At 39.9% G+C, this 27,309-nt stretch overlaps 1 protein-coding gene across 2 annotated transcripts; it reads right to left on the reverse strand.

Annotated features, from left to right (window-relative positions):
- Positions 1-1,214: 1,214 nt before the first annotated feature.
- MED1 (mediator complex subunit 1) lies at positions 1,215-25,711 on the reverse strand. 2 transcript variants are annotated; one of them, XM_014833535.3, is made up of 17 exons: positions 25,477-25,711; positions 23,369-23,475; positions 21,154-21,232; positions 19,071-19,125; positions 18,834-18,966; positions 18,100-18,128; positions 15,836-15,907; positions 14,968-15,042; positions 14,367-14,440; positions 13,659-13,748; positions 12,803-12,914; positions 12,169-12,293; positions 11,530-11,648; positions 10,549-10,750; positions 9,013-9,108; positions 8,789-8,894; positions 1,215-7,638 (listed from the first exon to the last, which is right to left on the reverse strand). In XM_014833535.3, the coding sequence occupies exons 1-17, from the start codon at positions 25,499-25,501 to the stop codon at positions 4,392-4,394; spliced, it is 4,746 nt and encodes a 1,581-aa protein (XP_014689021.3). In that variant the 5' UTR covers positions 25,502-25,711; the 3' UTR covers positions 1,215-4,391. The 2 variants fall into 2 exon arrangements, with proteins under 2 accessions (XP_014689021.3, XP_070339255.1); XM_070483154.1 differs by lacking the exon at positions 18,834-18,966 and having other exon boundaries at positions 25,477-25,701.
- Positions 25,712-27,309: the final 1,598 nt, after the last annotated feature.

The raw sequence follows: 27,309 nt of genomic DNA on the forward strand, positions 1-27,309 counted from the left end.
GGATCAGGAGGGCAAGGGGATAATTGCGCTTCCCTCTGCTCCGGGTATATCCAGTGAGGCCGCACCTCGAGCCTTGGGGTCAGGGAGTGCAGTGCTGGAGCTGGGAGACCATTCCTTTAGCTGGGGGAGGGGCGCACTTTGGGGAAGGTGGGGGCGGGCGAGGCAGAGGGGCCTTTGGCTTCCCCCGCCCCTCGCCGCCCGACCGCCGCTGGCGCCCAATGGGCTCTAGTGCCTTTCCGTCCTCCAATCAGGGCTCTGGTTGGTGAGAACCTGATCCTGACGCCACTTTGGCGGGAGAAACAAGCGTGTCTGAACGAGTGGGCGGGGGGTTGCCGAGCTAAAACTATGACATTCATCTGACTTCTTGGCTCAGTCTATAGAAGCTAGCGTCTATCATCATACTTTTATACTTTAGCAACTCCAGCCCTTAAGGTCTCGAAACTTATGATCGAATTACCATGAATTAAGGAATAAGAGTTTACCCTTAAAAGAGCGACAACCTACAGAATCATGCACCAAAGATAAAATATTAAGAGCTATGTCATAAATTCCAGCAGTCCTGGCAGGACCACTGCCCCTAGTTGTATTCCAACGCAGATATGACTTTGGCTTCATACCTCTTTTAATTCGCAATTCTAGTGACTGTCTTGTTAAGAATCTGATTAAGAGATGAGCTTATTTAAGAGCAGCTAGTGCTGGAGAGCTTTAAAAATGGTCATATTTTAGCTGGAAGGCTTATAACCCAACTCTTCAAGCACTTTTTAAAAGAAAATTTCAGTTTTTATCCTAGAAAGGGCTTCCTAGGAAGGGAACCTAGTTTCAGAAACTCATTCTCAGGCCCACAAACCCAAGTCTAGATGTTAAAATCTTGTTCTGTCGCAGATACTTTTAATGTAATTGCTTCACTTCAGCCATATAAAAACAGCCTTTTAGTTCTCTCATCTAAGAGCAGTTGTCTCCCAGCAAGAACTACTGATGAATTTGGTGACTAAGGCCTGCAAAAGATAGTAAAATTGGCTGGAGCAGATAAATCAACTGAAGAAAACTCACAGGTCTGTTTCCCTATGTCAGTTATCCTTTCCAGTTAACCTATTTCGAGCAATACTCAGAGAAGACTTTTGCTTTCTGATTGAATTCTTTTGATTGGTTGGACTCTTAAAGCAAAATAAATGAAAATTATTCAAAGGTTAATTTATTACACGTAGACATATTACTTTTTATCAAAGAAATTTATTTGCATGTAAATAAACAGGTTCTTTTGTAATGTTTTGGGAAAAAAATCCCACAGATTTTGTCTACTTTCAAAAAAATGAAAAACCCCAAAGTATTTACAGAACGGCCATATGCACAGAAAACCAAATTGGAAAGATTTTTTTTTTAGAAAAGACCCTCCCCAACTGCTCCTGATGTACATTTTTAAAACTCAAAATTCAAAGCCCAACTTTTACAGCTGAGCACGTTTCCCAACCTAGCTTCTGAGATGTTAAATACTTCCTACCCCTCAAAAAACTAACTCAAGCGTAGAAATAAGGGGGGAAGGGGTTTGAAAAGAAAAAATGATGAAGAAAATGAGATTGCCCAGGGATTGTGAATAATGAGTTTCATATACTGGCATCTGCTTTAAGTGACTCAACTAGATACTATATGATTCACTGGCTCCCTGAAAGGGTTTCTTCTGAGAGTTCATGATATTGCTGCACTAAATTTTCAGACCTAGGCCTTAAGGAAAATCTTTCCAAGAGTCATCAACCTCAAGCCTGGTTTTGGCAATTAAATCCTGCTTCATCCCCCCACCCCCCCCAATACTTTTGTTTTAAAACACACTAATTTTGAACCTCAAATCTTCATGTACATCAGAGCAGGTTTTAACCAAGAACCCCTAACATGAAGCCAAAAGACAAAAGAGGAATCAGGTCAAACTAAGAATACATAAGACACCAGCAGCAGAAGATAGGTAGAAGTTGACTTCATGTCCTTGCCGTCTTTTGAAACAGGAGAATGAGTACACCTAGACAGGAGGGAGGTGTCCCAGGCTTGGTTTATTCTGCCTCTTCTCCTCCACCCTGTGGAGAAATGCAGTGCTCCCTGGTTCTCAGGCAGGGTGAAGCAGTTTAGCCCCGGCTCCCTGTTAAGCAAGTTCAGATGCTGGGTCAGTGTGTGGGGTGTGCCCATCGACAATTCAGGGGCTTATCCTTCATCCAGATCCTAACTCGGGATTCTTTGATCTGGGATGAAGACAGAAAGAGAGAAAAAGCTTCCCAGTTTACTCATTTTGGTATTTGTTGGCTCTGCTTGGGGGAGCTGAGCCCCTGATACTATGTAGTACATTCCCCATAAGATTTTCCCCACCCAGAACAAACTTAAAAACCATGTAACATTTTTGTTTTTTTTTTTTTCCTGCAGAAACCAATGGGATAGGATTCAAAACTAGGTGAGAAACTTGTGAGAAATCCAACCTGGTTGTATGTCTGAGAGGCTGCTACTGTATCAGCATCACAAGATAAAGCACTCTGGTATCACCTTGCCCACGTCCTCCTTAGTGTCACCCAAGACATTTGACTGTGATACGGTAACCGATAACTTTTCTTGCTCCACTTTGCAATGTTTCATTTCCTACTTCTTATTACCTTGGGACACAAAAGTGGCAGAGTTGTTGAGAGTTGATGACCAGAAAAGGGAGAACACTAGAGGATATCAGAGACAGTCAGGAGAGAAAGCCAAAGCTGATTTTCCAACTCTATGCTAACTCCAACCTGCAGAAGAGGCTGAATATAGAATTCTTCTTCTTCAATATCTGATGAAGTCACTCCATTTATGACACACACACACAAATGAATCACCTGGCTTTTTTTTTTTCTTTTTAATCCAGAAGAGTTGTGCTGGGGACCGTGCCCCGTCCTGCTGATACAGATCCTGAATGGAATCATCAGGAATGGCACAGTGCAGGTGTCAAAATCAAAGTAAGGCCGCAGAATTTTGAGAGGACCCTCCAAATACTGAGAACTTGTGTTGCACTCAAGTGGTCTCCTGGATTTCTATATTTATGAGAAAGGCTTCTTATTGATGTCCCCCAGAATCCAGACTCAGACCTATTCCTCCAAAAAGGTCCAATTGTGTTGCTACATAGTAGCAAGGGTTTATCTTCATGCCCACCTAGCATTCCAGGCCCCCATTACTTCAAGTGAGCTTGAAATTATTTTAAGTGAACTATGGCTGCAAATATTTTACTGTTTTATCTAAGGGAGCATACAGTGGAGTGATGTAAAGTCTGGACTCCTTCTCCTTCTGAGGAAGAGAAACAAGGAGCCCAGCTCTCAGGAATGGCATCAGTTCTCCTACAAACAAAATGCTGGGATGTGGACTTTTGGCACATTGTGGAAATAGGAGAACTATTAATTCTGTAATGGTTTTTATGCCACTGGGTCTGGGAGGCTGTCCCACATTAAACCTTACTGCATCTGAAACATGTTTCTATCCCAAGAAGCTAGCCCAGCTTTTTTTAAAAGGAAAAAAAAAAAGACTATAAATCAATACCTCCACAGGGAGGTAACTCCTAATGTTCCTATGATGTTTGAACCCTATGAAAAACCTCCTAAAACAAAAATACCATTTTGGTTTTTCTACTTAACTCCAAAGGTGGGCCTGACTAATCTGCTTGGGCTTGATACTACAGTACCAGCACAAGCTACAAGCTCACTACCACCAAATAAGCCTTACTCTTCCACCTCCCATCATTTTGAACCCTGAACCTCAAAGAATAGAAAGAAACACTGTATAAAAACAGATAAAGGGTTAAAATATTACAAATAAATAGCTAAAATTATCTTCCCTCCCCCCCATCACTCCTAAGAAACAGACACCAAACATTACTTAAGTGTCCAAAATGACCAAAGTCCTTCATTTGCCCATGCTTCAAATGGACAACTACCCAAACAAAGGTGAACAACCTTCATGCAAATGCATCAAGGAATGTATTGCTTTTTCATTTTCTGCCCAGCCCTTCAAATACATGCACTAAAATGAGTTTAAAACATGGCCTAAAAATGGAAAAAGGGAGAAAAAATATATATGAATATTTCCCACAAAACTGTTTCCCACCCTTCCCTCTCCCTATGTCCCTCCCACCCCCTCCCTTTCATAAGCAAGTATTTTAACTTTTTTTTTTTCCTGGCAAAGGAACAAGTGATTCTTCAAAACCAGAATCAAACCCTATGGTCTCTTTAGTAGGGTCTGGCTATGCCTTTCTAAATTCACCCAGCTCACTGTCAAAGCCATGCCATTTAAGATTCTTAAACACAAAATCAGACCTGTCTCACTCACCCCTTACGGTGGCTTGCCTACAACCTTAATGAGTTTTTCTCTGGCCATGTTTGTCTTAAAAAGTAAGGTTCTTAATTGCCAATCAGGGCCACATCCATAAGATCGTCATCTTCCTCCCCAATCATGAAATCAGGGCTGAGCCTTGAGGGCCTGTCTGTAGATAAGATTGTATTACTTGTCATAGACAAGGACTGGTCTGAAGAGATGGGTGATTTAGACCAACTCTCTGGCTTGATGCTATGAGATTTTTTCTTGTCTCGGTCTTTGTCCCGGTCCCGGTCCCTATCTTTGTCTTTTACTTTCTTCTTTTCCTTTTTGTGCTTCTTATGCTTCTCTGTGCTGTATTCTGGAAGTGGTCGGATGCCATCATCTGAGCTGGGACTGTTTTGATAAGATTTCTCTGCTATGGAGGAGCCTGACTCACTCTCACTGTCCAGATTCTGGGGGGTATATGCTGGTGACTTACTATGGCTGGGAGAGCCACGTTCATGCTTTGGAGTGGAACCACTGATGAGTGGAGAGCCATAGTTTTTGGAAGAGGCCATCTGAGGCCTGAGCCCTTCTCCACTACCTTCCCCAGGTTTTTGCAAAGTCACTTTGGCTTTAATGCTGGGGGATCCCCCATCGTGCTTGCTGATGATAATTTTTGCCACACCCGTGCTCCCCACATTTTTTGACTCTGAGGTCTTCTTAGACGAGTCCACTGACCCCCCGGAGCTGGAAACCTTTGATTTGTCTTTATCACTTTTCTCACGCTTGCCCTGAAACTCTCCTCCTGACATGTTATGTTTGGAGGACATAGGATGGCTAGAATTTGTGCTCACTCCCATCTGGCCATCCATTGGGTCTTCACCCCCAGGGCCACTGGTAACAACCCCATGCTTCAGTTTATCTATGACAGCTGTTAAGGACGGCTTCTTATTTCTACTGGGAGATTTCCCTTTGGAACTCCCATGCTGGTTCTGAGAGGATGACATGGAAGAGCCACTTGAAGAAAAGGAAGAGGAGGATGCTGTACAAGAATTAGATGATGGGGGAGTTTTCTGAGACAATGAGCCTGAGGATCCTAACCCTGAAGATGACTTCATGCCAGTGCTTGAACTAGTTCCAGACACATGGGAACCACCAGAACCTGAACTGATAGGGGACTTGGCTTTTGAGGATGGGGGAGTCCCAGGAACAGGCTTCATTGGAGAGGCAAGCTTATCAGAGCCTCCAGCTGGCCTTGAATGAGAAGGGGATATGTTTGGTTTACTTAAAGAAGGATTCATAAGTGATGATGGCTTCCCTTGAGGTTTCATCTTGGTGCTGCTGGAGCTACTGCTCAGTCCATGCTTGGTAATAGGAGAGGAGCCTGGCTTCCCCCCAGACTGAGATGAGTTTTTGGACTGGCTAGATCCAGAAGACCCTTGGCTAGAATATATACTGCTACTTAACTTGGAACTTGATGAACCTTCTGATTTACTGCTTTTCATCTTGCCTGAGTTGGAAGCAGAAGACGAGGAAGAGGAGGAAGAATGGCTATGGTGGCTTTTACTGCCTGAGGAAGACACAGAACCACTGCTGGTATACTGACTGTGAGAGGAGGGCTTGCCCACCATCACGGTTCCCTTAGGAATCTGAATAGTGATTTTGGGAATGGGCGGTGTGGCAACACCTGGGGGAGTCTGAGATCTTCCTGAACTGCCTGGAGATTTGGATCCACCTGTGCTGGTAGGTGGGGTGAAAGGTCGGTTAGAAGAACTGTGAGACGGAGACTTTCCCTCAGTGTCTGCCTTCTTCCGCTTTGTAGGCTTATCTTTGCTTTTGCCATCATTAGAAGGGGTCCGACTGCGCTTCCCTGGTTTGCTATCTAACCCTGGCCCTGACAGACTACTATTACTGGTGCCATTGCCTTCCTTTACTCTCTTTTGACTCTTTTCTTTCCCTAAGTCGCCAGCGGTTAATAAAGGACTCTGGCTACCACTGTGATGCTCCATAAGATCTGCAGGACCCAAAGCCTTACCAGCCACTGCTATAATACTGAAATCAACTGTGTCAGCTTGGCTATTGCCTTTAAACTTAGCCTCCCCATTATCACCTCCAAGCATTGGCACTGCCAAAGTATTTAGTGCCTGAGATGCAAATCCTTTGAAATCATCATTATCTCCACTTTGGCTGCTTTCATCAAAATATTCTTCTCCAAAACCACTTTGGCTCTGGCTGTTCAACAAATCAGGATTGAAATCTACTCCATCAGGAAAAAAATGATTGGTAGGAGAGTCACTACTGGGGCTTCCAGCAGCATCTGCAATAAGGTCAGCTGGATCAGTGTATGGATTTTCATTATTATTGGTTTGAAAGACATCAGGGTCAAAGAGGGCACTCTGAGAATGCCCAGAGCTTGAAGAATCTCGAACAGGGGTACCAATGTGTGGGCAATCGTCACTAGTGCTGGGAAGCTTAGAGGCTTCTTCTGCAATGTCTGAAAGGATATCAGTTACATCTGGGCCAATGCTGTCTGAACTGGATAGTCGGACCATCCTTTGAATACTGGGTTGGGGGTGAGGTACTGGTTGTGGGTAAGTTGTTGGGGGAGTGCTACACTGGCTTGGAGCTGGAGTGATGTGTGGCGTATCCAGCGTGTCAGCTGTCATGTTGACATCAAAGATAGGGTTCTGTGAGTCAACATCCATTGAAAATAGCTCCCTCTGAAAGTCATCTTCAGTCTGGTGCTTGGGTTTGTCAGGTGGTAATCTTGATGACTTCTTCTTCTTTGTCTTGTTGCTTCCCGAGCACATTTCCATCCGGGGTGAGCCAGAAGAGGAATTCTGCCTTTCTAAAGGGCTGCTTCCATAAAGAGTTGAGAAATCCTGGGCAGGATTATCTTTAAGAAGGTTCATGAGCATCGGGTGGTTCTTGGTGTTGCCGGCCATCGAAGAGACAGGTGGCGGCGTGTGATGAGGAGGGGTCGGACTCGAGCCAATGGTAGACCCCCCGTTCCCTGTGATTTGCAACAAACTGGTAAGAATTGGGTTCTGAGACACCTTGCTGAAGTCCTCCCCATGGCCCACCGACTCATGCCGATCTTTGATGCTCATGCTCATATTAAACAAGGTGGTAATGGGACCCCCCGGAAAGGTGTTGGTTGGTGTAGTGGTACCACTCATTGGGTTGTTGCCTGTGGTCATGCCATACCCTGGGCTGCTAGCCGGGGGCAGGTTCTTTTTCACCATGTCTTCAACTGTCTCTGCAATGAGGGACAGTGCTGGGGTGTCGGCCTGAATGGTTTCAGCTTTCCTCCGAATAGCCCTCATCGTCACAGGGATGGACATACATCTGTAAGATAAGATGAAAAAAAAAAGTTAACATTGCACTAGCTGATGAACGAAGGCAATTTTTCATTTGGGAAAACAGGCTTTAATTTTGCCTGGGATTTAGATATGCCATCAGAGGTTTGCAGTAAGCAGTTTTCAGGTAAGGCAAATAACCTGAAAGGCAGGAGCAGTTCTATAAAATGTGAGAGCTTTGGGTAAATTCATTCTAAAAAGAACCTGGACCAGCAGGCAATTGTCAACCTCTTTTCTCTTTTGAAGCACCACCAAAAACCAACCAACCAAACAAGAGTCCAAATAATCAGGCATCATATTGAACTAAAAGAAAACTGGTAATAATGAATTCAGTAAAAAATGTCCTCCTTTTGGGGCTTCATATGTGATTAATGGGATATATGGTTTATCTTAATTAATGAACCACTAGAAAAATCTCGACCTATTAAGTTCTAAACTTTAATGGCTTAGATCACCCCTAAGCTGGGTGAAAAATGTTACTACTGTTATGAAATCTTGCTTATTTTAAAGCAAAGCACTTTTTATCTTACAAATTTATATTTATAAACATATGTTTGAAAACATTTTGCTCTAGAACATGTTAGCCATCCTTTCTTAAAGGGCCAGAGAATAATATTTTAGGCTTTTGAAGATCATATAGTTTCTGCCCAACTACTCTGCCATTTTAGCTCAAAAGCCACCAAAGACAATTTGTAAATGAACAGGCATGGCTGTGTTCCAATAAAATTTATTTACAAAACAGGCCACTAGTGCCAGCTCTAGAAAAATCTCAAAGTTACATATTAATGTTCCTGGGAAGTTGACTGCCTTAAGTATCTTCCCACATACTGCCATTTGACATGTTACACATTAAAAAGTGACACAGAGAATAAGTGAAAAAAGACCTATATCTTATTTCAGCTCTCTCCCTCCTAAAAGAACCCTAATGCCAGGCCTGAAGTTACCTACCTACCTATTATTCTCATAATGGTATTTAAAAAACCAAAGCTCATATTGCTTTTGAGTCTGAAAGCAGAGAAGGATGAATTCAAAGCAGTGACTAAATGCTTTCCTCCTAAATTTCAATTCACTCTAATACTGAAAACAGCACTCCTTATACACCTCTTAATAGGACTCTGATGGAAAAGGGCCAGTGCTACCTTTGAACAACTTTGGCAATGAAGTCATCTGTGCAGATGAGTGCATCTGACAGCCCCTTGTAGAGTTTACAGCTGACATGTGTTGAGTCCTGCACATCCATTACCACTGGAAGACAAAATATATAGGAGGTATTTGAGATAGATTCAGCTTTGGACTTTTCATAAAAAGGTAAAGGGACCAAACCGCTGCCCTGAGAGAAGTGCCAGCCACCCACACAACTCACCACACACCAGGGAGTCATTCACAGGGTGCTGAAAAGATACGCTGAAACGGGACTCTGAGAGAGGACACACTTCAAATTGCAGGAGCCCAGGAGAATCTAAAAAGCAAAGAAAAGGATCATAAAATAATATAAGACTTGAGACAAGTAAATAATCCCTAAGTACACAGACTGAAATTCTTTCTCTCCCTCCTTGGAAACTAAATCCCACACATTATTTAACACACAAAATCTACTATGTCATCTACAGGAGATAGAAGGAATAGATTACAAGGAATCTGCCAGTTTATGTTATAAATATATATATAAACATATAAACTTCAATTTTCTAAAATAAAGTTATTTAATCCCTAAATTGTTAAAGACCTTGGCAGATATAAACAACCTGCCCTGAAAGTGAATTCTGAAAATAAATATGGCCAAGAGGAATTTCTCATTCTATTTGATAAGCAGACATCCAGAACTACTGCCATAAACCCTGCTTTCTATCAGTGTTTGCAGCTGTTGGCTGGGAAACCCAAAGTTTGATAAGCAGGGATGTAAGGGCTACAATCTAAAATGATATATTTATGCCAAATACACATATATATCTGTCATCATAGGTTCCTAAGCCAAACATGGTAGCAGCCCAGAGATAATGATGATATACTTTCTTGGGAAAAAAGTATGCATCTCCGTAGGACTAACTTCATAACTACCTTATTAAACCTCATTTTTAGATGCTCTGAAGCTATCTGGAGAATTCTCCTTGCACTCAATATGTGAAATAGAAGGGCCATAAGCACACCTGCATATGCCCTGTGTTATTACTCCAACTCTCTAAAATTTCTCATTTCCAAAGCAATTCTTATTCCCATAAAAGATATCTCCTGATTTACCTTCCCTGTTTCTTCTTGCCTTCCATTTGCACTGATACATCCCTATCACCGAAGTGCTTTACAACTAAGGTAAAAAATTAACTATGGTTAACTAGAGCAGCCAAAATTCACATCAAGGCTTCTAACAGCAAACTGTGTTTGAAAAACATCAGCATTCCAGAATCCTGGGAGAAAAAGAAAAGGGCACAAGTTTCATCCCTTTTCAAACAATATGATTAAGTTCTCCAAAGAATGGGGAAAGGAAATATATTCAGAACTAAAAGCTGGGAAGCACTGTCCTAACAACCTAAAATTTGGATATCAAGAAATTCTCTCTTCCTACAGCATCCCAAGTTCTACCTTATATATCTGCTGCAAAGTTCAGGCCCGTAGGTACCCAGTTATATTACTGTATGAAGCAAAAGAGTAAGTCCACTGCAAAAAAACTCGTCTTCCAGATCCCAATTTACAGATTGGTTCCATCAAAATTATTTGTGGAGTTTAAACTAGATTCTCAACTCCTCCACTGGGGTTCTAATTCAGTTCGTCAGGCTATGGAAACCAAATATCTGTATTTTTAAAAGCTGTGCCACAGGTGATAATGATGGGCCACCAAATTAGAGAACCACTAGAGTAAGCAGTTTGCAAATACCAGTAAGTATATCAAAAGGAAAGGCAGTACCTTCTTTCAAAATAGTTCTTTTGACACAGCTTCCAATTAGGGTGTTATAGGCCACTTGGTGTCTGATCAGATTTAGGATAAGAGGAACCCGGCCAGGGTGCTGAAAGGTGATTTTGCTAACAAGGGTTCCCTGTAGACTTCTGCCATCTGGAAGAGGAGCATCTTTGTTGAGGAAATAGCAGTGCTGCTGACCTGGAAGAGCCTGGGTAAAAAGAAAAAAGTAAATGAATTCTGGCTACTCACCCATTGTACTCCAACCACAAACTATCCTGAAAAGAAATCTACGTCTCAAAAATCAGCAGCAATTTCTTGGTGAATAATAAAACTCCATAGTGAATTCTTTGGTCAGCTGATGTTATAAATACCAATTACTCACTTGGCTGAAAAGACCCCTTTATTGTAAATGTTCTGCTATTCGTTTCCTAACCTAGCTAACACAAAAAATCAGAAATCTGTATAAAAGAGGATCCTGAACCATAGTGCAAAATCTGTATTTTTAATAAAACACCCTATATAAGTATAATGCAGCTTGAATTTGGGAACTGCTACTTTAATCTAGGCAATTGTCAAACAAATTCAAGTCCAGATGAGGTTTTGGAAACTGAACCTTCCTTACTTTATTCATTCCAGCACTTTCTTCTCTGTATGTACTTGAAGGACCTTCCCAGAATATAAACTCATCACACTTGAAAGAATTAAACAGTAAGGATTCTTAACACCTACTTATAAGCTTATAAAAGCTCAGAATACCATTAAAAGACTTGCATCTGAAATTTCAACAATGAAATATACATTGTTGTTTCCTGACTTGGAAGCTCATGCTCTCTTCAGTATGTTTCAGAGTAATTTCCTGCCTGACTGAGAAAATTGGATATGATCTAATAGTCCAAAGAATGTTACCTGACCTCAGTAATCCTATAAAGGAAGATTCTGATCTTGCGTCCAAACATAACCTACAACAATCCTCAGGGCCTTACTTACAGCATAAAATCGCATGTTGTGATTCAAAGGTATGGGGTCAGGGTCCTTTGACAGCTCAAATTGAGTGATCAGTTCATAGAGGGGTACGTAAGTTGGTTGAGTTTCAAACAATGGAATTCCTGGAAAAACAAGGATCAATATAATGATCACAATAAGATCAAAAGGTTGACAGCTCAGTTTTCCCTTCATGACTTTATTCATCCATTTATTCAAAAAGTACTTACTAAGCTTTAACTAGTACAAAGCACCAAGACATCTATACCCATCAGCTCTTTTCTGAGGCCTGCCAAGACTGAAAGACACCTGAGATAATCTGATTTTGAGGTTTGCTTTTCACGTTTTTTTTTTTTTTTTTCAGGAAGATTAGCCCTGAGTGAGCTAACATCAACTGCCAATCCTCCTCTTTTTGCTGAGGAAGGCTAGCCCTGAGCTAACATCCACGCCCATCTTCCTCTATTTTAGATGTGGGATGCCTACCACAGCACTGCTTGTCAAGTGGTGCCATGTCCGCACCCGGGATCCAAACCCATGAACCCCGGGCCGCCAAAGCGGAACGTGCACACTTAACTGCTGCGCCACCAGGCCGGCCCTACTTTTCACATTTATAGTAAGCATTAACTCCTAATGCTTAAAACTCACCTGTGCAGGTCTGTAGTTTCTGAACAAATGCTCTAGATACTGGGATTGGCTGGGGAAATTTCAAGAAGAAACAGGCAGGCAGATCAACACTGTTGGCACTGGTGATTGAGGAGAAGGAAGGAGTCCTTCAAAAAAAAGGAGGTGGTTGGATTTTGACTTGATATGAAAATGAAGAATCTAAACACCCATTCTTAGACATGTCTGTATCATATAAACACATACAAAGCCTATCAAAAAGCTCACTCTCTGAACTTTCTTCCCCCAATTCCAAAACATCATATTTGTTATCCCTAAAGTATTTAATCAAACATCTATCCTGAGGCATGTTCTCTAGTTATTTCTCCATTAACTCCAAATCAACATATGTTCCATAACAAAAAAATGAGCAACCATTAAACCAGAGGAATTAGCACAGTTCTCTTCATTCTCTCTCAGGATAGAGAATGTGTTCCATGGGCAGACTTCAGAGGGGAACAATTTTTAGATACTGAAAAGAGAAATTAAGTGGATAAAACAAAAAGCCAAGCTCTAGAAAGACAAGTGGGGGAAGAGCCAAGAGAAAGTAATACTTGTTTCACACTGGGCTTGAAGTTGAAAAAAGGACTTCGCTACCCTAGAATTATATTTAACTTACCATTTGTTGTCAACTGGATGTGACCCCATAATTAATGGTGCAATTGGGAGTTTATACATAGCAGATGTTCCTTCAATTGTCACTGATGCATTCATGCCCAAAGACCGAGGAACTGGGAATATGAAAGAAAAAGGGTATTTTCCAAAGGAACACAAATTATAAGGATCTTAACATTTTAAAAAAACAGGCTAACTTCTGCATAATTTGTCAGCCCTAATTTGTCAGATGCTGTAATACCTATGTGACTTAGAAATGCTAGAAGTTACCTTTGTAACCAACCAATATTTCTGTCAGTAAAAAATACCAGAAACAATGCAGTCCAAGGAAAAATTTTCGTAAAAGACTCATTACCAATGCTATCTTTTCCAACTTCAGAATGCATTTAAAATAGAATTATGATTACAGGATAGTCAATGATTGAAGCTACAAGGGAACCAAATGAGGTATTAGGCCATTATGTTTTAGCAAATTAAAATACAAATAGAAAATAACATCCATTATTGTAACTCTTGAGTAAGCTAGCTAATTTCTTCACCTTTAAAGTAATGACTAAAGGGGATTATTTCAATTCAGATGGTTTATATCTTCTCATTCACTCATTTACTTATTCAAAAGCACTATTAAACTTTTATTATTATGTATGTATGTGTACATATATGTGTATATACATATGAGAGAAACAGACTGTGTGTGTGTGTGTGTGTGTGTGTGTGTATCAGGCGAAACTGTGGTAGGAATGGCAAACTTATAGGGAGTACAAACCAAAAAAGTACAGGCAGGCTGGGCATTGAAATTTTTAAAAATATGTTTTAAACACTGAACGAAACCTTCAGTTGTTTTATGGTTAAAGTCTTACCATTATTCTCATGCAAAATGATGGGAGATGATGTCTTATCATCCAGCAGGTCAGAAGGAGAGGCATAGTACTTCAAGTTCATTAAATGACCTATGAAAAATAAAACATCACTATATCTTTATCAGGTAAATCACAAATAAAAACATTCCCATTTCTATAAACTTAAACTTATATACAAGAAAATAGTTTCACTGATATGAGGACTCATGCTCCAAAGCAGCTTATGAAATATGAGAAAAGCATAAGTATTGATTCTACTGGCAACAATTTACTTCACATTAAAAAAATAAAACTGGGAGACGGCAGATGTTGACACCTTAGAAATTATTTAAAAATATATAAATTACTGTTAATTTTCTCCCTCTCCTTATAAACCCAAGATGAATTTTTTTTTTTTTTTTGAGGAAGATTAGCCCTGAGCTAACTGCTGCCAATCCTCCTCATTTTGCCGAGGAAGACTGGCCCCGAGCCAACATCCATGCCCATCTTCCTCTACTTTATATGTGGGATGCCTACCACAGCATGGCATGCCAAGTGGTGCCATGTCTGCACCCGGGATCCAAACTGACGAACCCTGGGTCACCGAAGTGGAACGTGTGAACTTAACCGCTGTGCCACCAGGCCAGCCCCCCCAGGTGAAATTTTTAGTAATGACCCCTCAACTAGAATTAGACATTTTTCTAAAATACGCAAAATAGGATCACATACCCCCACTTCTGGGAGTGAGATAACCAACACTTCCATGAAGAATCTTATCCAAGGGGCCAGCATTGGTTGCTTTCCTGCAAGACAAATGATCCATGCTTGCTTCTGTTTAAGCCCTCAAGGTATTAGTGCACAATGTGATAAGGAGTTCAGCTCTTAAAAGTCTTGTAATATTATCCTAACGACTCTGTCCTATAATTGAGAATATAACAATCGTATTTCACCTTCAAAGTGAAGGGATTATTTCCAGGTATACACCAATATGTAATATGGTGAACAAAAATTCGACCGGACTGTAATTTATCAGATGGGAGGCCAGATTTGACAAGTCTTTAGATAAAACCTATGGAATATCAACCAATAAATTAGAGATACTGATACTCAGAAAATGGAATGCAGTCATCATTTGGGAAGTAAAAGGAGATGGACAAGATTTATAATATAGGTAAAATATAGATGTGTAATAATATAGATGTAATATAGATACATATTTATCTATAATATAAATAAATAAAATAGGACCCTACTAACCCCTTAGATGAAAAACTTTAAGAACAAGGTACTCAGAAGGGTCATACAGAATTTACACCTTAGCCAGTCTTACCAATACATAACTGCCATTTTAGATAGATCCTGTTCTAAGGATTGGAGAGCCAAGTACATTTTAGTCTTCAGTTTGCTAGAGAGTAGAAGAAGAGAATAAGAGTTAAATAGTTGAAAGATATACATACACAAACACAAACACTGATACAGAAAGCCTAAAGGACAAGTCTATATTGGAAGCAACTAAAATACCCATTAAAAAAAAGTTTTGTTTTGTTTTTTTTTTAAAGATTGGCACCTGAGCTAACAACTGTTGCCAATCTTCTTTTTTTTTTTTTCCTCCCCCAACCCCCGCAGTACATAGTTGTATATCCTTAATTGTGGGTCCTTCTGGTTGTGGCATGTGGGAAGCCGCCTCAAGATGTCCTGATGAGCTGTGCCATGTCTGCACCTAGGATCCAAACCAGCGAAACCCTGGGCTGCCAAAGTGGAGCGCACAAAACTTAACCACTCAGACACAGGGCTGGCCCCAAAAAAAGATTTTTAATGTTAAAAAAAAAAATAGTGATCTATCAAAGCTAATTTTTATCTCTGTTTAAAAGAGCCAAGCAAGTTAACAGAATCCCAGGTAGGTTAAAAATAAAAATGACAATGCAGTTCCACAAGAACTAATTTCTTTCAGCCTAGAAATTAATATGTTGAGGAAATCTCAAGATTATAGTCTACCTTTTAGCATTATAATCCATCAATGCAGATACTGTTTATTTAAAATACTTTTAAAAGGCATAAAGTTAGAAGCTGAGCTATATATTGTTGGTATGAGTAGAAATCACAAATGAGATAGGCAGAATTGACAAATTTCAAAGCACAAAATGGTTTACAGATTTATACTGATTTTTCCAACAAAAGCAAAAAGTAAAAATACTTACTTGTCACCTGGAAGGTTATAAAGATTAACAAGACCCTTAAGGTGCTTAGAAAATTCATCAAAATTTTTTTCCCTATAAGGAGTTCAGGAAAGAGGGGAGAGGGAGGAGAATAAAACATACAATTACTACTCAGTCTTAACAGCAAAGTGCCAAAAATCATGGCTATATAAAAATAATTTTAATAATTTGCTTTATTCTTTTTCCCTCAGCCAAAGTTTTCTAGAATCAATCAACAGTAGCAAAAGAAAATGAAATGTTTTCCTTTCTCTGCCCCATTTTTCTGATGAAAGTGCTAATAAGCAGTATAAAAGATAGTCAAAAAGACCTGATAATTCACATAATAACTCACTCCAATGTAATGAGACCTGGGTTTAAATAAATCACTTTCTTTTCCTCTTAATATGTAACTGAGATGATTGGATGTCATGAAGAAAACAAACTTTTTGATTGGAGAGGAAAAAGAAGTAAATAAATTGGGAAGTAAAGCACTTGCATGTATATCGCAACATAGAGAGGGAAAATGAGCACTAGGAGAGAGGTGGGACACCTAGAGAAAAGAGGATGGGTACTGTGGAGGCAAACTGCATAGTCCAAAATGTTCCTATGACTAGACATGCCCCAGGAAAAAGAAACTACCACCATGACCCCTGGCCTCCTAGAACCCAATACTATTCAGGCTTGGATTCTTAATCAAACAGGCTTTTGTGGGCAGGCTTAGAAATCCAATCCAACTCAACAATTCTAACTCTCGAACTTGAAAAAAAAAAAGTCTCTTGAAAGCTAAATTGCCCTGATAATGTCAGATACTTGGTCAGGCATTTTTGAGCATTTATTGAACACTTAATGCCCAAAGTGCCATGAAGATAGTGAAAAGAAACAAGAGCAGCAGCAAAATGTATTCCCTACCTTAAAATTACTGTCAACATTAAGTGACTAAAAACATCACGTAGAGGCTAATACTTTTTTTTTAATTTTTTAATTTTAATTTTAATTTTTTGAGGAAGATTAGCCCTGAGCTAACATCTGTGCCCATCTTCCTCTACTTTACATGTGGGACACCTGCCACAGCATGGCTTGATAAGCGGTACGTAGGCCCGCACTGGGGATCCGAACTGGTGAACCCCAGGCTGCCCAAGCAGAGCACATGAACTTAGCCACTATGCCACCGGGCCGGCCCAAAACTAATATTCTTTTTGTTGTGCCCACTGCCAAATATGCTTACAAATTAGCTCTAGAACACCACCAGTTCATAAGTTGGTGCAGTCTCCCACTCCAGAATAGAACTTGAAATACTGGCTTTCTAAACTATTTTGGTAATGCATCTTTGCTAGACTTATTGATTCAATGAAATCATAAAAAGGTTATTTTTTATATTGCACTGCAATTTTTTTAAAGCTGGTTCAAATTTGGTGCATTTGGCTATAAACCCATTAAACCAATCATTGAGAAAGCTGAGTGTAAAATTTATTTCCTCAATATTAACACCCTTTCTATGACATCTCTGTGTGTATCTGAGAACTTCACTATATTTAAAACATAAAATTGATGTAATCATTTTCTCAAATTCCCAGAAAGTTAATTCTGGGTTTAAATTTAAGCATGGAAATTTCCACTCAATTCAAAGGGAAACGATAAGCCAATGGAAAAAGCCATTAACTACTAAAAGAGACTGTCTTCAAGCCTAGCACTTTACAACGCTGGGAGTTTATCACACATATACCTGAAGTGTAAAACAATTTTTCTCAAAAATTAAAGTGAAAAAGAGTTCTTTTCATGATAAGGACTCAATTTTCTCAAGCCTTCTGATTCAGTAATTAGGTTCCATTTATTTTTGTTCCACACAGAATTCCTAAGGCTAGATCAGTAGTTCACAACCAGGAATGCTCTGGCTCTGCAGGGGACACTTGACAATACCTGGAGATATTTTGATTCTCACGACTCAGGAGATAATACTGGAAACTAGTGGGAGAGACAAGGGATGCTGTTAAACATCCTACAATGCAGAGGGCAGCCCCTTAGAGCACTGAATTTTCCAATCCAATTTGTCAATACTGCCAAGGTTGAGACACCCTGGGACAGACTGAGCAGGATGAGAACTTAAGCTAAGTCAATTCTAAAAGTGAAGAAGTACAAACTCTGAAAAATCTTGACCCAAGAAAATAAATTTGTTCCTCAGAAAAGTAACTTCTGACCAGCCTCAAAACCCAGCTATAAAGAACAGCATTGTCTGCCAATATCAGGGAATATAAATGTCATTTGCTCACCTTAGCTGCTGTACAAGCTCTGGACAGCTCTGAAATTAAAGAAATTATGTTAAAACTTTAAACTACTTTACGACTTTTGAAGACATTAAATTTTTCTCTTTTATTACTAGTACATGCTTTATAACAGAAAAATTAAACTATACAAGGTCCTTAAATTAAGATATCAAAAAGCATCTTCTTCCTACTTGGTAGACCATGGGTTTGGGGCGGGAAATGAAGATCAAAATATATCAAATAGTTTATAAATGAGTCAACTTTCAGTAGCTTGTTTAAGACATTAGGACCGCTCTTTAATGCGATCCTTAGAATTCATATCCAACTGTCTGGTTACATACATTTTAATTCATCTCCATTAAAGGATTTTTCAAGACATTAGCTATGTACAAGAGTATCTGTCCTTCTTGATTATAAGCTCTTTGAGGACAGGAACTTTAAGTTATTTATCTCTGTATCCCCAGCACCTATTCAATTGCGGCTCATGTTTGTTGATATGAAATGGAAAGGGTTCATCTGGTGTTTCCACTTGTCAAAGCCTTTGGATGATGTCAGAGATGGACCCATGTTATTTTAAATTTCATTCTATAGCTATTGACGTCATAAGCCCATCACATCATCTCTACAGTGGCTCATGAAAAAACCTAAACCCAAACTATTTCAAACCCCAACAATTCATTTTAAAATTAATGTCCCTAAGTAAACCCCACAGATTCCAGTGAAATATCAACAACACATACCACAGGATTCTCCCCATGGTGAGCCACTTTTACATCACAAAGCTGTCCTGCAGGATCTAACTGCACTTCCACATAGAACATATCTGACGTGATGTAACATTCAGTGCCACTGGCACTGAGATGAGAGCCCAGTCTAGCAGGAACAAATCAAAACAAAAATTAATAGAGGACACATAAATAAAGCCACCCAAAGTCAACACTAAGTTAAACATTTCTGCCTAGAGATAGACTACTTACCCATTCTGTCTTGCTATAGACTCCAAACGGTCAGTCATTGCTGGTAAAGATGTCACTATGAAAGGGTGAAAAAAGGAAATCACAAAGGATGCTCCAAATAAATTATATTCTTCAAATAGAGAAATATGCTGAGGAGTAGAACCATCCTTCCAAAGTCATAAACACATTCAATAATTAAAATGCTTATAATCTGCACAAAGTTCATTAGTGAGGCTTAGCTGTGACCTAGGCAGTAATAAGGGTCAAAAGAAAGTCTATTCAAAAACATTATTGGACTTTTCTCCTATCCCTTTTTCATTACTTATTTGGGACAAGTTATCTTTAACTTAAAGAAGAAACACTTAGGGGCTGGCCCAGTGGTGTAGTGGTTAAGTTTGCACACTCCGCTTCAGCAGCTGGGGTTTGTGGGTTCAGATCTCAGGCACAGACCTACACACTACTCATCAAGTCATGCTGTGGCGGCGTCCCACATACAAAACAGAGAAAGACTGGCACAGATGTTAGCTCAGGGACAGTCTTCCTCAAGCAAAAAGAGGAGGATTGGCAACAGATATTAGCTCAGTGCCAATCATCCTCACCAAAAAAAAAAAAAGGGAGAGAAGAAACATTTATCTGCTAATGCTAGAATAAGGAAGATTAACATCAAAACCAATACTCAATGTTCATAGTGGCATTATTCACAATAGCCAAGAAGTGGAAACAACCCAAGGGTCCACTGATGGATAAATGAATAAACAAAATGTGGTATATACATACAATAAAATATTATTCAGCTTTCTTAAAAAGGAAGGAGGGGCTGGCCCGATGGCACAGCAGTTAAGTTTGCACGTTCCACTTGGGCGGCCCAGGGTTTGCCGGTTTGGATGCCTGATGCGGACATGGCACCACTTGGCACGCCATGCTGTGGTAGGCGTCCCACATATAAAGTGGAGGAAGATGAGCATGGATGTTAGCTCAGGGCCAGTCTTCCTCAGTGAAAAGAGGAGGATCGGCAGCAGTTAGCTCAGGGCTAATCTTCCTCAAAAAAAAAAAAAAAGGAAGGAAATTCTGACATATACTACAAAATGGATGAACCTTGATGACATTACACTAAGTGAAATAAGTCAGTCACAAAAGGACAAATACTGTATGATTCCACTTATATGAGATATCCAGAGTAGTCAAATTCTTAGAGACAGAAAGTAGAATGGTGGCTACCAGGAGCTGGGGAAAGGGGGAAATGAGCAGTTATTGTTTAATGGGTACAGAGTTTCAGCTTGGGAAGATGGAAAAGTTCTGGAGATGGATGGTGGTGACAGTTGCCCAATGTGAATGTACTTAATGCCACTGAACTGTACATTTAAAAGTGATTAGGCGGCCAGCTCAGTGGCATAGTGGTTAAGTTCACGCACTCCAGTTCAGTAGCACAGGAGTCACTGGTTCAGCTCCCAGGCCAAGACCTACACACCACTCATCAAGCTATGCTGTGGCAGCATCCCACATACAAAATAGAGGAAGACTGGCACAGGTGTTAGCTCAGGGCCAATGTTCCTCACCAAAAAAATTAAAAGGTTACTAAAGTGGTAAATTCCATGTTATGTATATTTTACCACAATTGGAGGAAAAAAAGGAATATTCAGCTGAATCAGCTCCATTTGTGGTGGATCAGAGTAAAATCTGTTTTTATTTTCATTTTCCCCCTAAAATAGATAGAAGTAGTAATCAATGAATAATCAAGCTCATGATTTAAATTTTGTTTGCTTTCCTGAAAACATTGTCCATAAACAGTCTTTTAGAGTTAAAATGTCCATCTTCTAATTAGAAGAGAACATGTGAAGAAAAAAAAGGGAACTCTTCCTTGCTATCATATAGTTAGCCTTCATCAATTATCTTTTGAGTCCCTACCAGCCTACAAAATAGGATCAAAAACAAATGTTTCAGAAGTTCAGATAAGAGCTCATCTCAACTCCATAATGAAAGCAAGAGCAATACCTAGCATAGAAAGTTGACCTACCTCAATTTATATTTCTAGTGTAAGTATAAAACAGTCTTTCTTAAACTGGCGGTTTTAAGAAATCAGCATATTTCAAAGATGTTTACAAACCTTTGAGAGCTTTCTGCAATGTCTCCAAACAGCTGACCAAATGTTGGTGCCCTCCAGAACTCATCACAACCCTCTTCTCCTGTATTAAGTGGGAAAATATTTGAGGTAAAAATTAACCAAGCCAACAGTGTTTCAGGTAAACATGCACATTATCCTACTAGTAATATTTCAGGATAGTCTATAGACAATATGCTATAGTCTCTGTATTCTATATTCTCTACATACTCTAGTCTATAGACTTTTAACTGTTGCTCTGTCCATCCATCCAAAGAAGGAAAAGTTCATATCCATAGATACATCCATATCTATATACATTAAGGTAGGAAAAGGTATTCCCAGATCTAAAATAAGATAACCTGCAGGAAAAATTAGGAAGAATCAAAATGTAATAAGTAAGATCAGCCTTCTGTAGAATTTAAGTATATCCTAAGATTTAGGCACTTAAATGGGTGGCTTAGGAGATTTGGCAATTCCGAAATCCAACAAGGTGATTTGCATGTAATCTAAGAAATATAACTAGACCTTGGTCAAACTAGATTGACTCTAAGAAACAAATATGTAGTCCAGAAAAGGGACTCTCAAAGAGCAAAAAATTTGGCATAGTTTTTCTAACCCTATCCAAGGAAGAAGTTTCTCTCTGCACAACAGTCCAGTCCCTAGAACTGTGAACAGTTTTATAATAACTGGGTAGTTTTTCAGCCTTTTCCATGTCCTAAATCCATCTCTCTTTGCTCTAATTCCACCCTCACAAAACAAACATCTGATTAATTAATAATCCGGCTTCCCTTGTACCTTGAATAGACAAAGGGGTGCTCTGGACAATGGATACCAGTATTGCGGTAACTGGAAAGATAAACCCTCTGTTGTAAATTAATAAATTGGCATTCTGATTTACACGTTAATCTACTGAGATTTTGTTAGTATGTCAGTTTTTGAAAGCTCTTCCAATAAAATTAGGATTCTGAATCTGTAAAAGTGAGAAGTAGACAGTGGAAGCTTTGGTGACCAAACCAAGACACTGGTATCCCAAGAGAGGGTCTTAGTAGCCACCTGAAATTCGTCTATCTCATGATGTGTCTCTAATGCAACATCATTTATAGAACATATTTCAAACTAGAATATGGCTGCCTTGTGGTATAAAAATGACAACCTCTGAATTCCCAGACTGGAAAAATTGCCATTCTTTTATTTAAGACATTTTTTAAAAAATACCTTCTATGTACACAATTCTGAACCAGAAGATACACATACATTTGTAGAATTTACAGTTACAGAAATCTTTTAGCAACACAACACTTTGATACCCATTGTCTCATTTGATCCTTACAAAAAAACTGGTATTGTGTGCATCTGCTTTCTAGATGAGGAAACTGAGACTCAGAGAGATTACATAATTCATCCAAAGTCATGTAGGTCTGGAGTCAAGCCTAAAATATAGGTCTTTGACAACAAATTCAGTTCTTTTGCAAGTGCTATACTGATATGACTATTTTAAACACTAACAAATCTACTAAACTGAACTTACTCTGGACCCAAAGTAAGATTTAGTGGGGAGGAAGGGGTACTTTCACTGAAGTACAATATATATACAGAGAAGTATATGAAGCTTAAGAGAGCCATGAGTTATCACAAAATGAACACACCCATTGCCCAGGTCAAATCATAGAAGTAAAGGTTTCCTACGTTATCTAACTACCACTGGAATCATATGGATGAACTTTCAATATCCTACCACCACCCCTGGTCTTTCACTTAACTGGGGCTCCCCATATGGTAAATGACTCAGGAAGAAGTAGTACTGTAGAGAAAGACGTTGACAGGGTGAACAGGTGAAGCTAAGAATAAATTGCAAACTCTACTAGTAGTAGAAATACAATAAAAGTACTATCACAGTAGAATCAACAAATTTGACAGGAAGTGAAGAATAAGTCTCTCTACACCAGTCTATCATGTGTCTCTCTATAGGTGTATCTCTCATCACCTTTGCCTAAAGTAACCCAGGGTACTTTAACTCACAATTAACACAATTTTATAAATATACCTCCCTCTTAGGCAGACTCTTAAAGTTGATAGCCACCATATACTCAGGTATTTTATGATAAATAAAACTGAATACACATTATAATAACTATTTTGAAAAAGCCTACACAGGGAGCTTAGCTTATTAAAAAATTATCTAAGCACAACACTTTATCCACTTCACCACAATCCTCACCATGACTTGACGCACAAGCTTAATGGTTTCACTCCAAGGTCTATTTTGGTTAAATTTTGCATGGAGCCGTTCCAAGAGAGAACTCATCTTACTCAGCTTTTCCGACTCTATGATATAAATCAGAAATATAATTAGAAACTCTTCTTTCAAGTCCTTCCACAGTTTTTCCCACAAATGAAACCCCCATTCTTCATCCTGGTAAAAACTCAGTTAAAATATTTTTCAACATCATTTACTTCAAAACATACAAAGAATTTATTTTTAATGATAAGAAGACACACAAATTATGGGTCTATTCTAACGAACACCATAGAACGAGACTGCTTTCTATTCAAACTTTTAACGAGAACCAAAAAAAGAACCATCTCTAATTATGTTTCAGGATTGAGACTACAATTTAGTGGCACAATCATTTCATGATATGCATGAAATCCCTTGCATGATATATGTACAGCATACATTTGAACATGGCCTTACTATGGTTAGTTCAGTTTCAGTGTGAAAATACAGACTTTCTTAATTTTCTGACATAATTTTAAGAGATCAATTTATAAGCATTATCAAGAAAACAGGCTTTATTTGCCATTCAGATTTTTCCTATTTGAATTCGAATTAAAACAATATGGACAGGCAAGACGCCAATGACTAAAGGATGAGTTTCTAGCAGAGCTAAGAGAAAGGTAGAAAAGACTGGCGTCTGAATTAGGCATGTGAACAAACCTCCTCCACCCTCCAACCCTCCTCTAATTCTCGTACTGCTCAGTATGAGCAAGGACCTGTGCTGGAAACCACTGGCAATGCAAAAACACACAATATGCCTGAGATGACATCTGTGAGGGGGTGTGGACAAGTTAACGTGGAAATAACCATCACAAAAAGCAAAAGGAGATATGCTCTTAAAAACAGAAACATTACTAATGAAATTCAGAGGAGGAAAAGTTCCTAACTAGTTGCAGAGATGTTACAGAAAACACGTCATTGAAAGATGAATGGAATGTCAGCAATCAGAGTTAAGGCAGTGCCATCTTCTAAATCAAGATCCAAACATCTTCCCGCAATTCCCTCATCTTCTGGAAAACTGGTTTGGGGCTCTTTCAGCCAGTTTATAGTTCTGGACACAGTTTGGGCAATTCCCATTTTCAAGACTCATTCATTCAAGCACTATTTTAAGTGCTGGGGATACAACAGTGAGCAAACTAGACAAAATTCCTGCCTCATCGAGTTTCCATTTTACACTTGTCATTCCTCTACACCCAAGGAGTATACCTTTCTTTTCCTCTCCTTCAAAATACACCCCCCCTTATTTTGCTTGAGAAGCCTGATGATAGATATCTTTACACAAATGCTCAAATCAAACACTTTTTGAGCAACTATTATGTGCCAGGGACTATGCAATGATGAGTAATGCAAGATCCCCGATCTACAAACCTCAGAATACAGTGGGGAAGATGAGTAAATAAAAATATAGTAAGCTGTATTAATAGAACTATGTCCAAAATACTAAGGAAGCATTTAAGCTGGAATGTGGAACTTTAGAGGATCTAAGTAAGGTTTCACAGAAGAGTTGTTCTTCAGCAGTTCTGAGTTAGTCAAGTCACTGAAAGGAAGAAATTCAGTGCATTTTTAAAATATACAATAGCACAAGATCTGAACACTGTGACATTCTAGGAAACTGCTGGCTTTTAATATCTTAAGGATCCAATCATTTCACTTAGGCCAAAACATCCTCCGGCACTTTCACACACAGCTCTGCATTATTTTTTTTTTTTAATGTCATTATTCAGATGTCTCTTGAGCTGTAATCAAGTTTTAGATTCACTCGCCTGGTCTCCCATCACTTGAGACTAAAAACGCTCTTGAGGCCCAAAAGATTGTCCCTAGCTATAGCGGAAACCTTCACAGAAGTTGGGAGCCCCCATCACCCCAAAGTCGGAGCTCTCCATCACCAGTGAAGGCACAATCAGAATCTGAAACTCACACACATCCCGCCTCCTGGACTCTGCGCCAGGGGGAGAGCGGCCCCCGCAGGGGCATCGGCCTCCCCTCCTCTTACAGATTGGCTCCCCCCAACTGTGTCCCGCCCCCTGCATTCCCCCTCAGTCACTCACCCTCGGTTTCCCCCTGAGCCTTCATCCTGACAGCGGGGAGGGCCTGAGTCCTACGCAAGAGGATAAGCCCTTCCCCACCAATAACGGGGAAACCAAGTTGGTTCGGGCTCCCGGGACGCAGGGCACCAGCCGTCCCCACTCTTCCCGGGAAGGCTCAGTCTGTAGTCCCCGGCGGCAAGAAGAGAAGGGTGCTCGCGGCCGCCGCCATCTTCCCCAACGGAACTTGCCAAAGATCGCGAGATTAACCGTGATCCTGCGAGAGGGAGGAAAAGGGCTGGGCACCAAAATATCGCGTAAAATGGTTAATACGGTGCTTCTCGCGAGATTATTCCAATCCAGTCTTCCCTCTCGTTTGTCTCTGACTCTTGCTGCTAGGTCTGGAGATTGTTACCGGGTGGCCTTCGGCTCATCTGCGAGACCTGGCGTTTTCGTTTTGGAATTTAAGCAGGTCGCAAATTAAAATACCTGACTCTTTACTGAAAAACTAGCTTTTCGAAGAATATTGATATCGGGAATATTTTACTGAAGATAATACGCTTTCTTGAGATACTAGATGGAATAATTATACCGTAAAAAAGATACTGGCTATCTGTAACACCACTTTCCAAGCCAGCCCGGTACGCTTAATTCCTATTTGCTAATTTTCTTTTTAAGTTTCAGACACATTTCTTAAGCAATTCCAATATTTTTGAAGATCTGGGAGGTTTTGGATTAAGGTAAATTGTTTGCAGCAGAGCATCCGATTCTATTAATTATATTTAGGGTTCCAAAGGTGTTAACAATTGATTGTGTCCCTTTTTTGTAATCGTAGTGAAAACAAGCAGGTTAGCTCGTACTCTACAGGTCACAAAGGATGTGTAGTCATATCTCTCGTGTAAGTAAATCCTCGCAAAGAGAAATTTGGAGTAATGCTGAGAAGTTCATGGCCAATAGAACTGAAGAACCAGGCTAGAATACAACAGTGCTTGCATTAGGTGAAAGATGTTAACATAATAAAAACTACTTTAAAAAAATTTTTTTACCATATACTTCCTTGAAAATAACTGCTGAAAAGTTGGATTTTACGTAGTTTGCAGCAAGGATTCTAAGGAGTGGATTTCTGCTGGCTCTCTAGTTTCAGACTTTCCTCACATTTCAAAAATGCTATTCAAACATCCTTCAAAGCCATTCCTGCAGATAACTGTAGTTCAGGTGAGCAGGCACATCAGTGTAAATTTAATAAGAACAAATCTTTGGAAATGTCTGGGACCTTTTTTTTTTTTTTTAAAGATTTTATTTTTCCTTTTTCTCCCCAAAGCCCCCCGGTACATAGTTATATATTCTTCGTTGTGGGTCCTTCTAGTTGTGGCATGTGGGGTGCTGCCTCAGCGTGGTTTGATGAGCAGTGCCATGTCCGCGCCCAGGATTCGAACCAACGAAACACTGGGCCGCCTGCAGCGGAGCGCGCGAACTTAACCACTTGGCCACGGGGCCAGCCCCTGGGACCATGTTTTTATTGCCACAAAGATAATCTATAACCATGCTCCTTGAAAGTAGAATTCAAATTTTATTTCTTGTCTAGTCCTCTTATCCTCACTCCCTTGAGTCACTAGGTAGTGAGTTTCTTGGGGCAGGAATTGCTGCTTGTTTCTGAATTCCCACTACCTAGCACTGTACCTGGGCTTAGTGGGCAAATCTTACTGGGCCTGCAAAGCCTTGCTAGACCCAGCTCTTCTCCCATTGCCAATCCCCAGCCACACTGGCCTTCTCTCCTGTGCAGAAAATTCTTGCACTCTTTCCTCTCCCAAGGTCCTTGAACAGGCCTTCTTAACTCCTGGGAAGCTCTCCCCAACC

This window comes from Equus asinus, chromosome 13, assembly GCF_041296235.1.
Source record: "Equus asinus isolate D_3611 breed Donkey chromosome 13, EquAss-T2T_v2, whole genome shotgun sequence".
NCBI classification, from domain to species: Eukaryota; Metazoa; Chordata; class Mammalia; order Perissodactyla; family Equidae; genus Equus; species Equus asinus.

Excerpts from the sequence above, each read along its gene's own strand:
- MED1 (XM_014833535.3), bottom strand. The coding sequence starts at position 25,501 with ATGAAGGCTCAGGGGGAAACCGAGG. Across the intron at positions 19,126-21,153 it reads ATTGCAGAAAGCTCTCAAAG|TGACATCTTTACCAGCAATG; the intron begins GTTTGTAAACAT and ends ACCCTTTCATAG. Across the intron at positions 10,751-11,529 it reads ACAACATGCGATTTTATGCT|GCTCTTCCAGGTCAGCAGCA; the intron begins GTAAGTAAGGCC and ends CTTTTTACCCAG.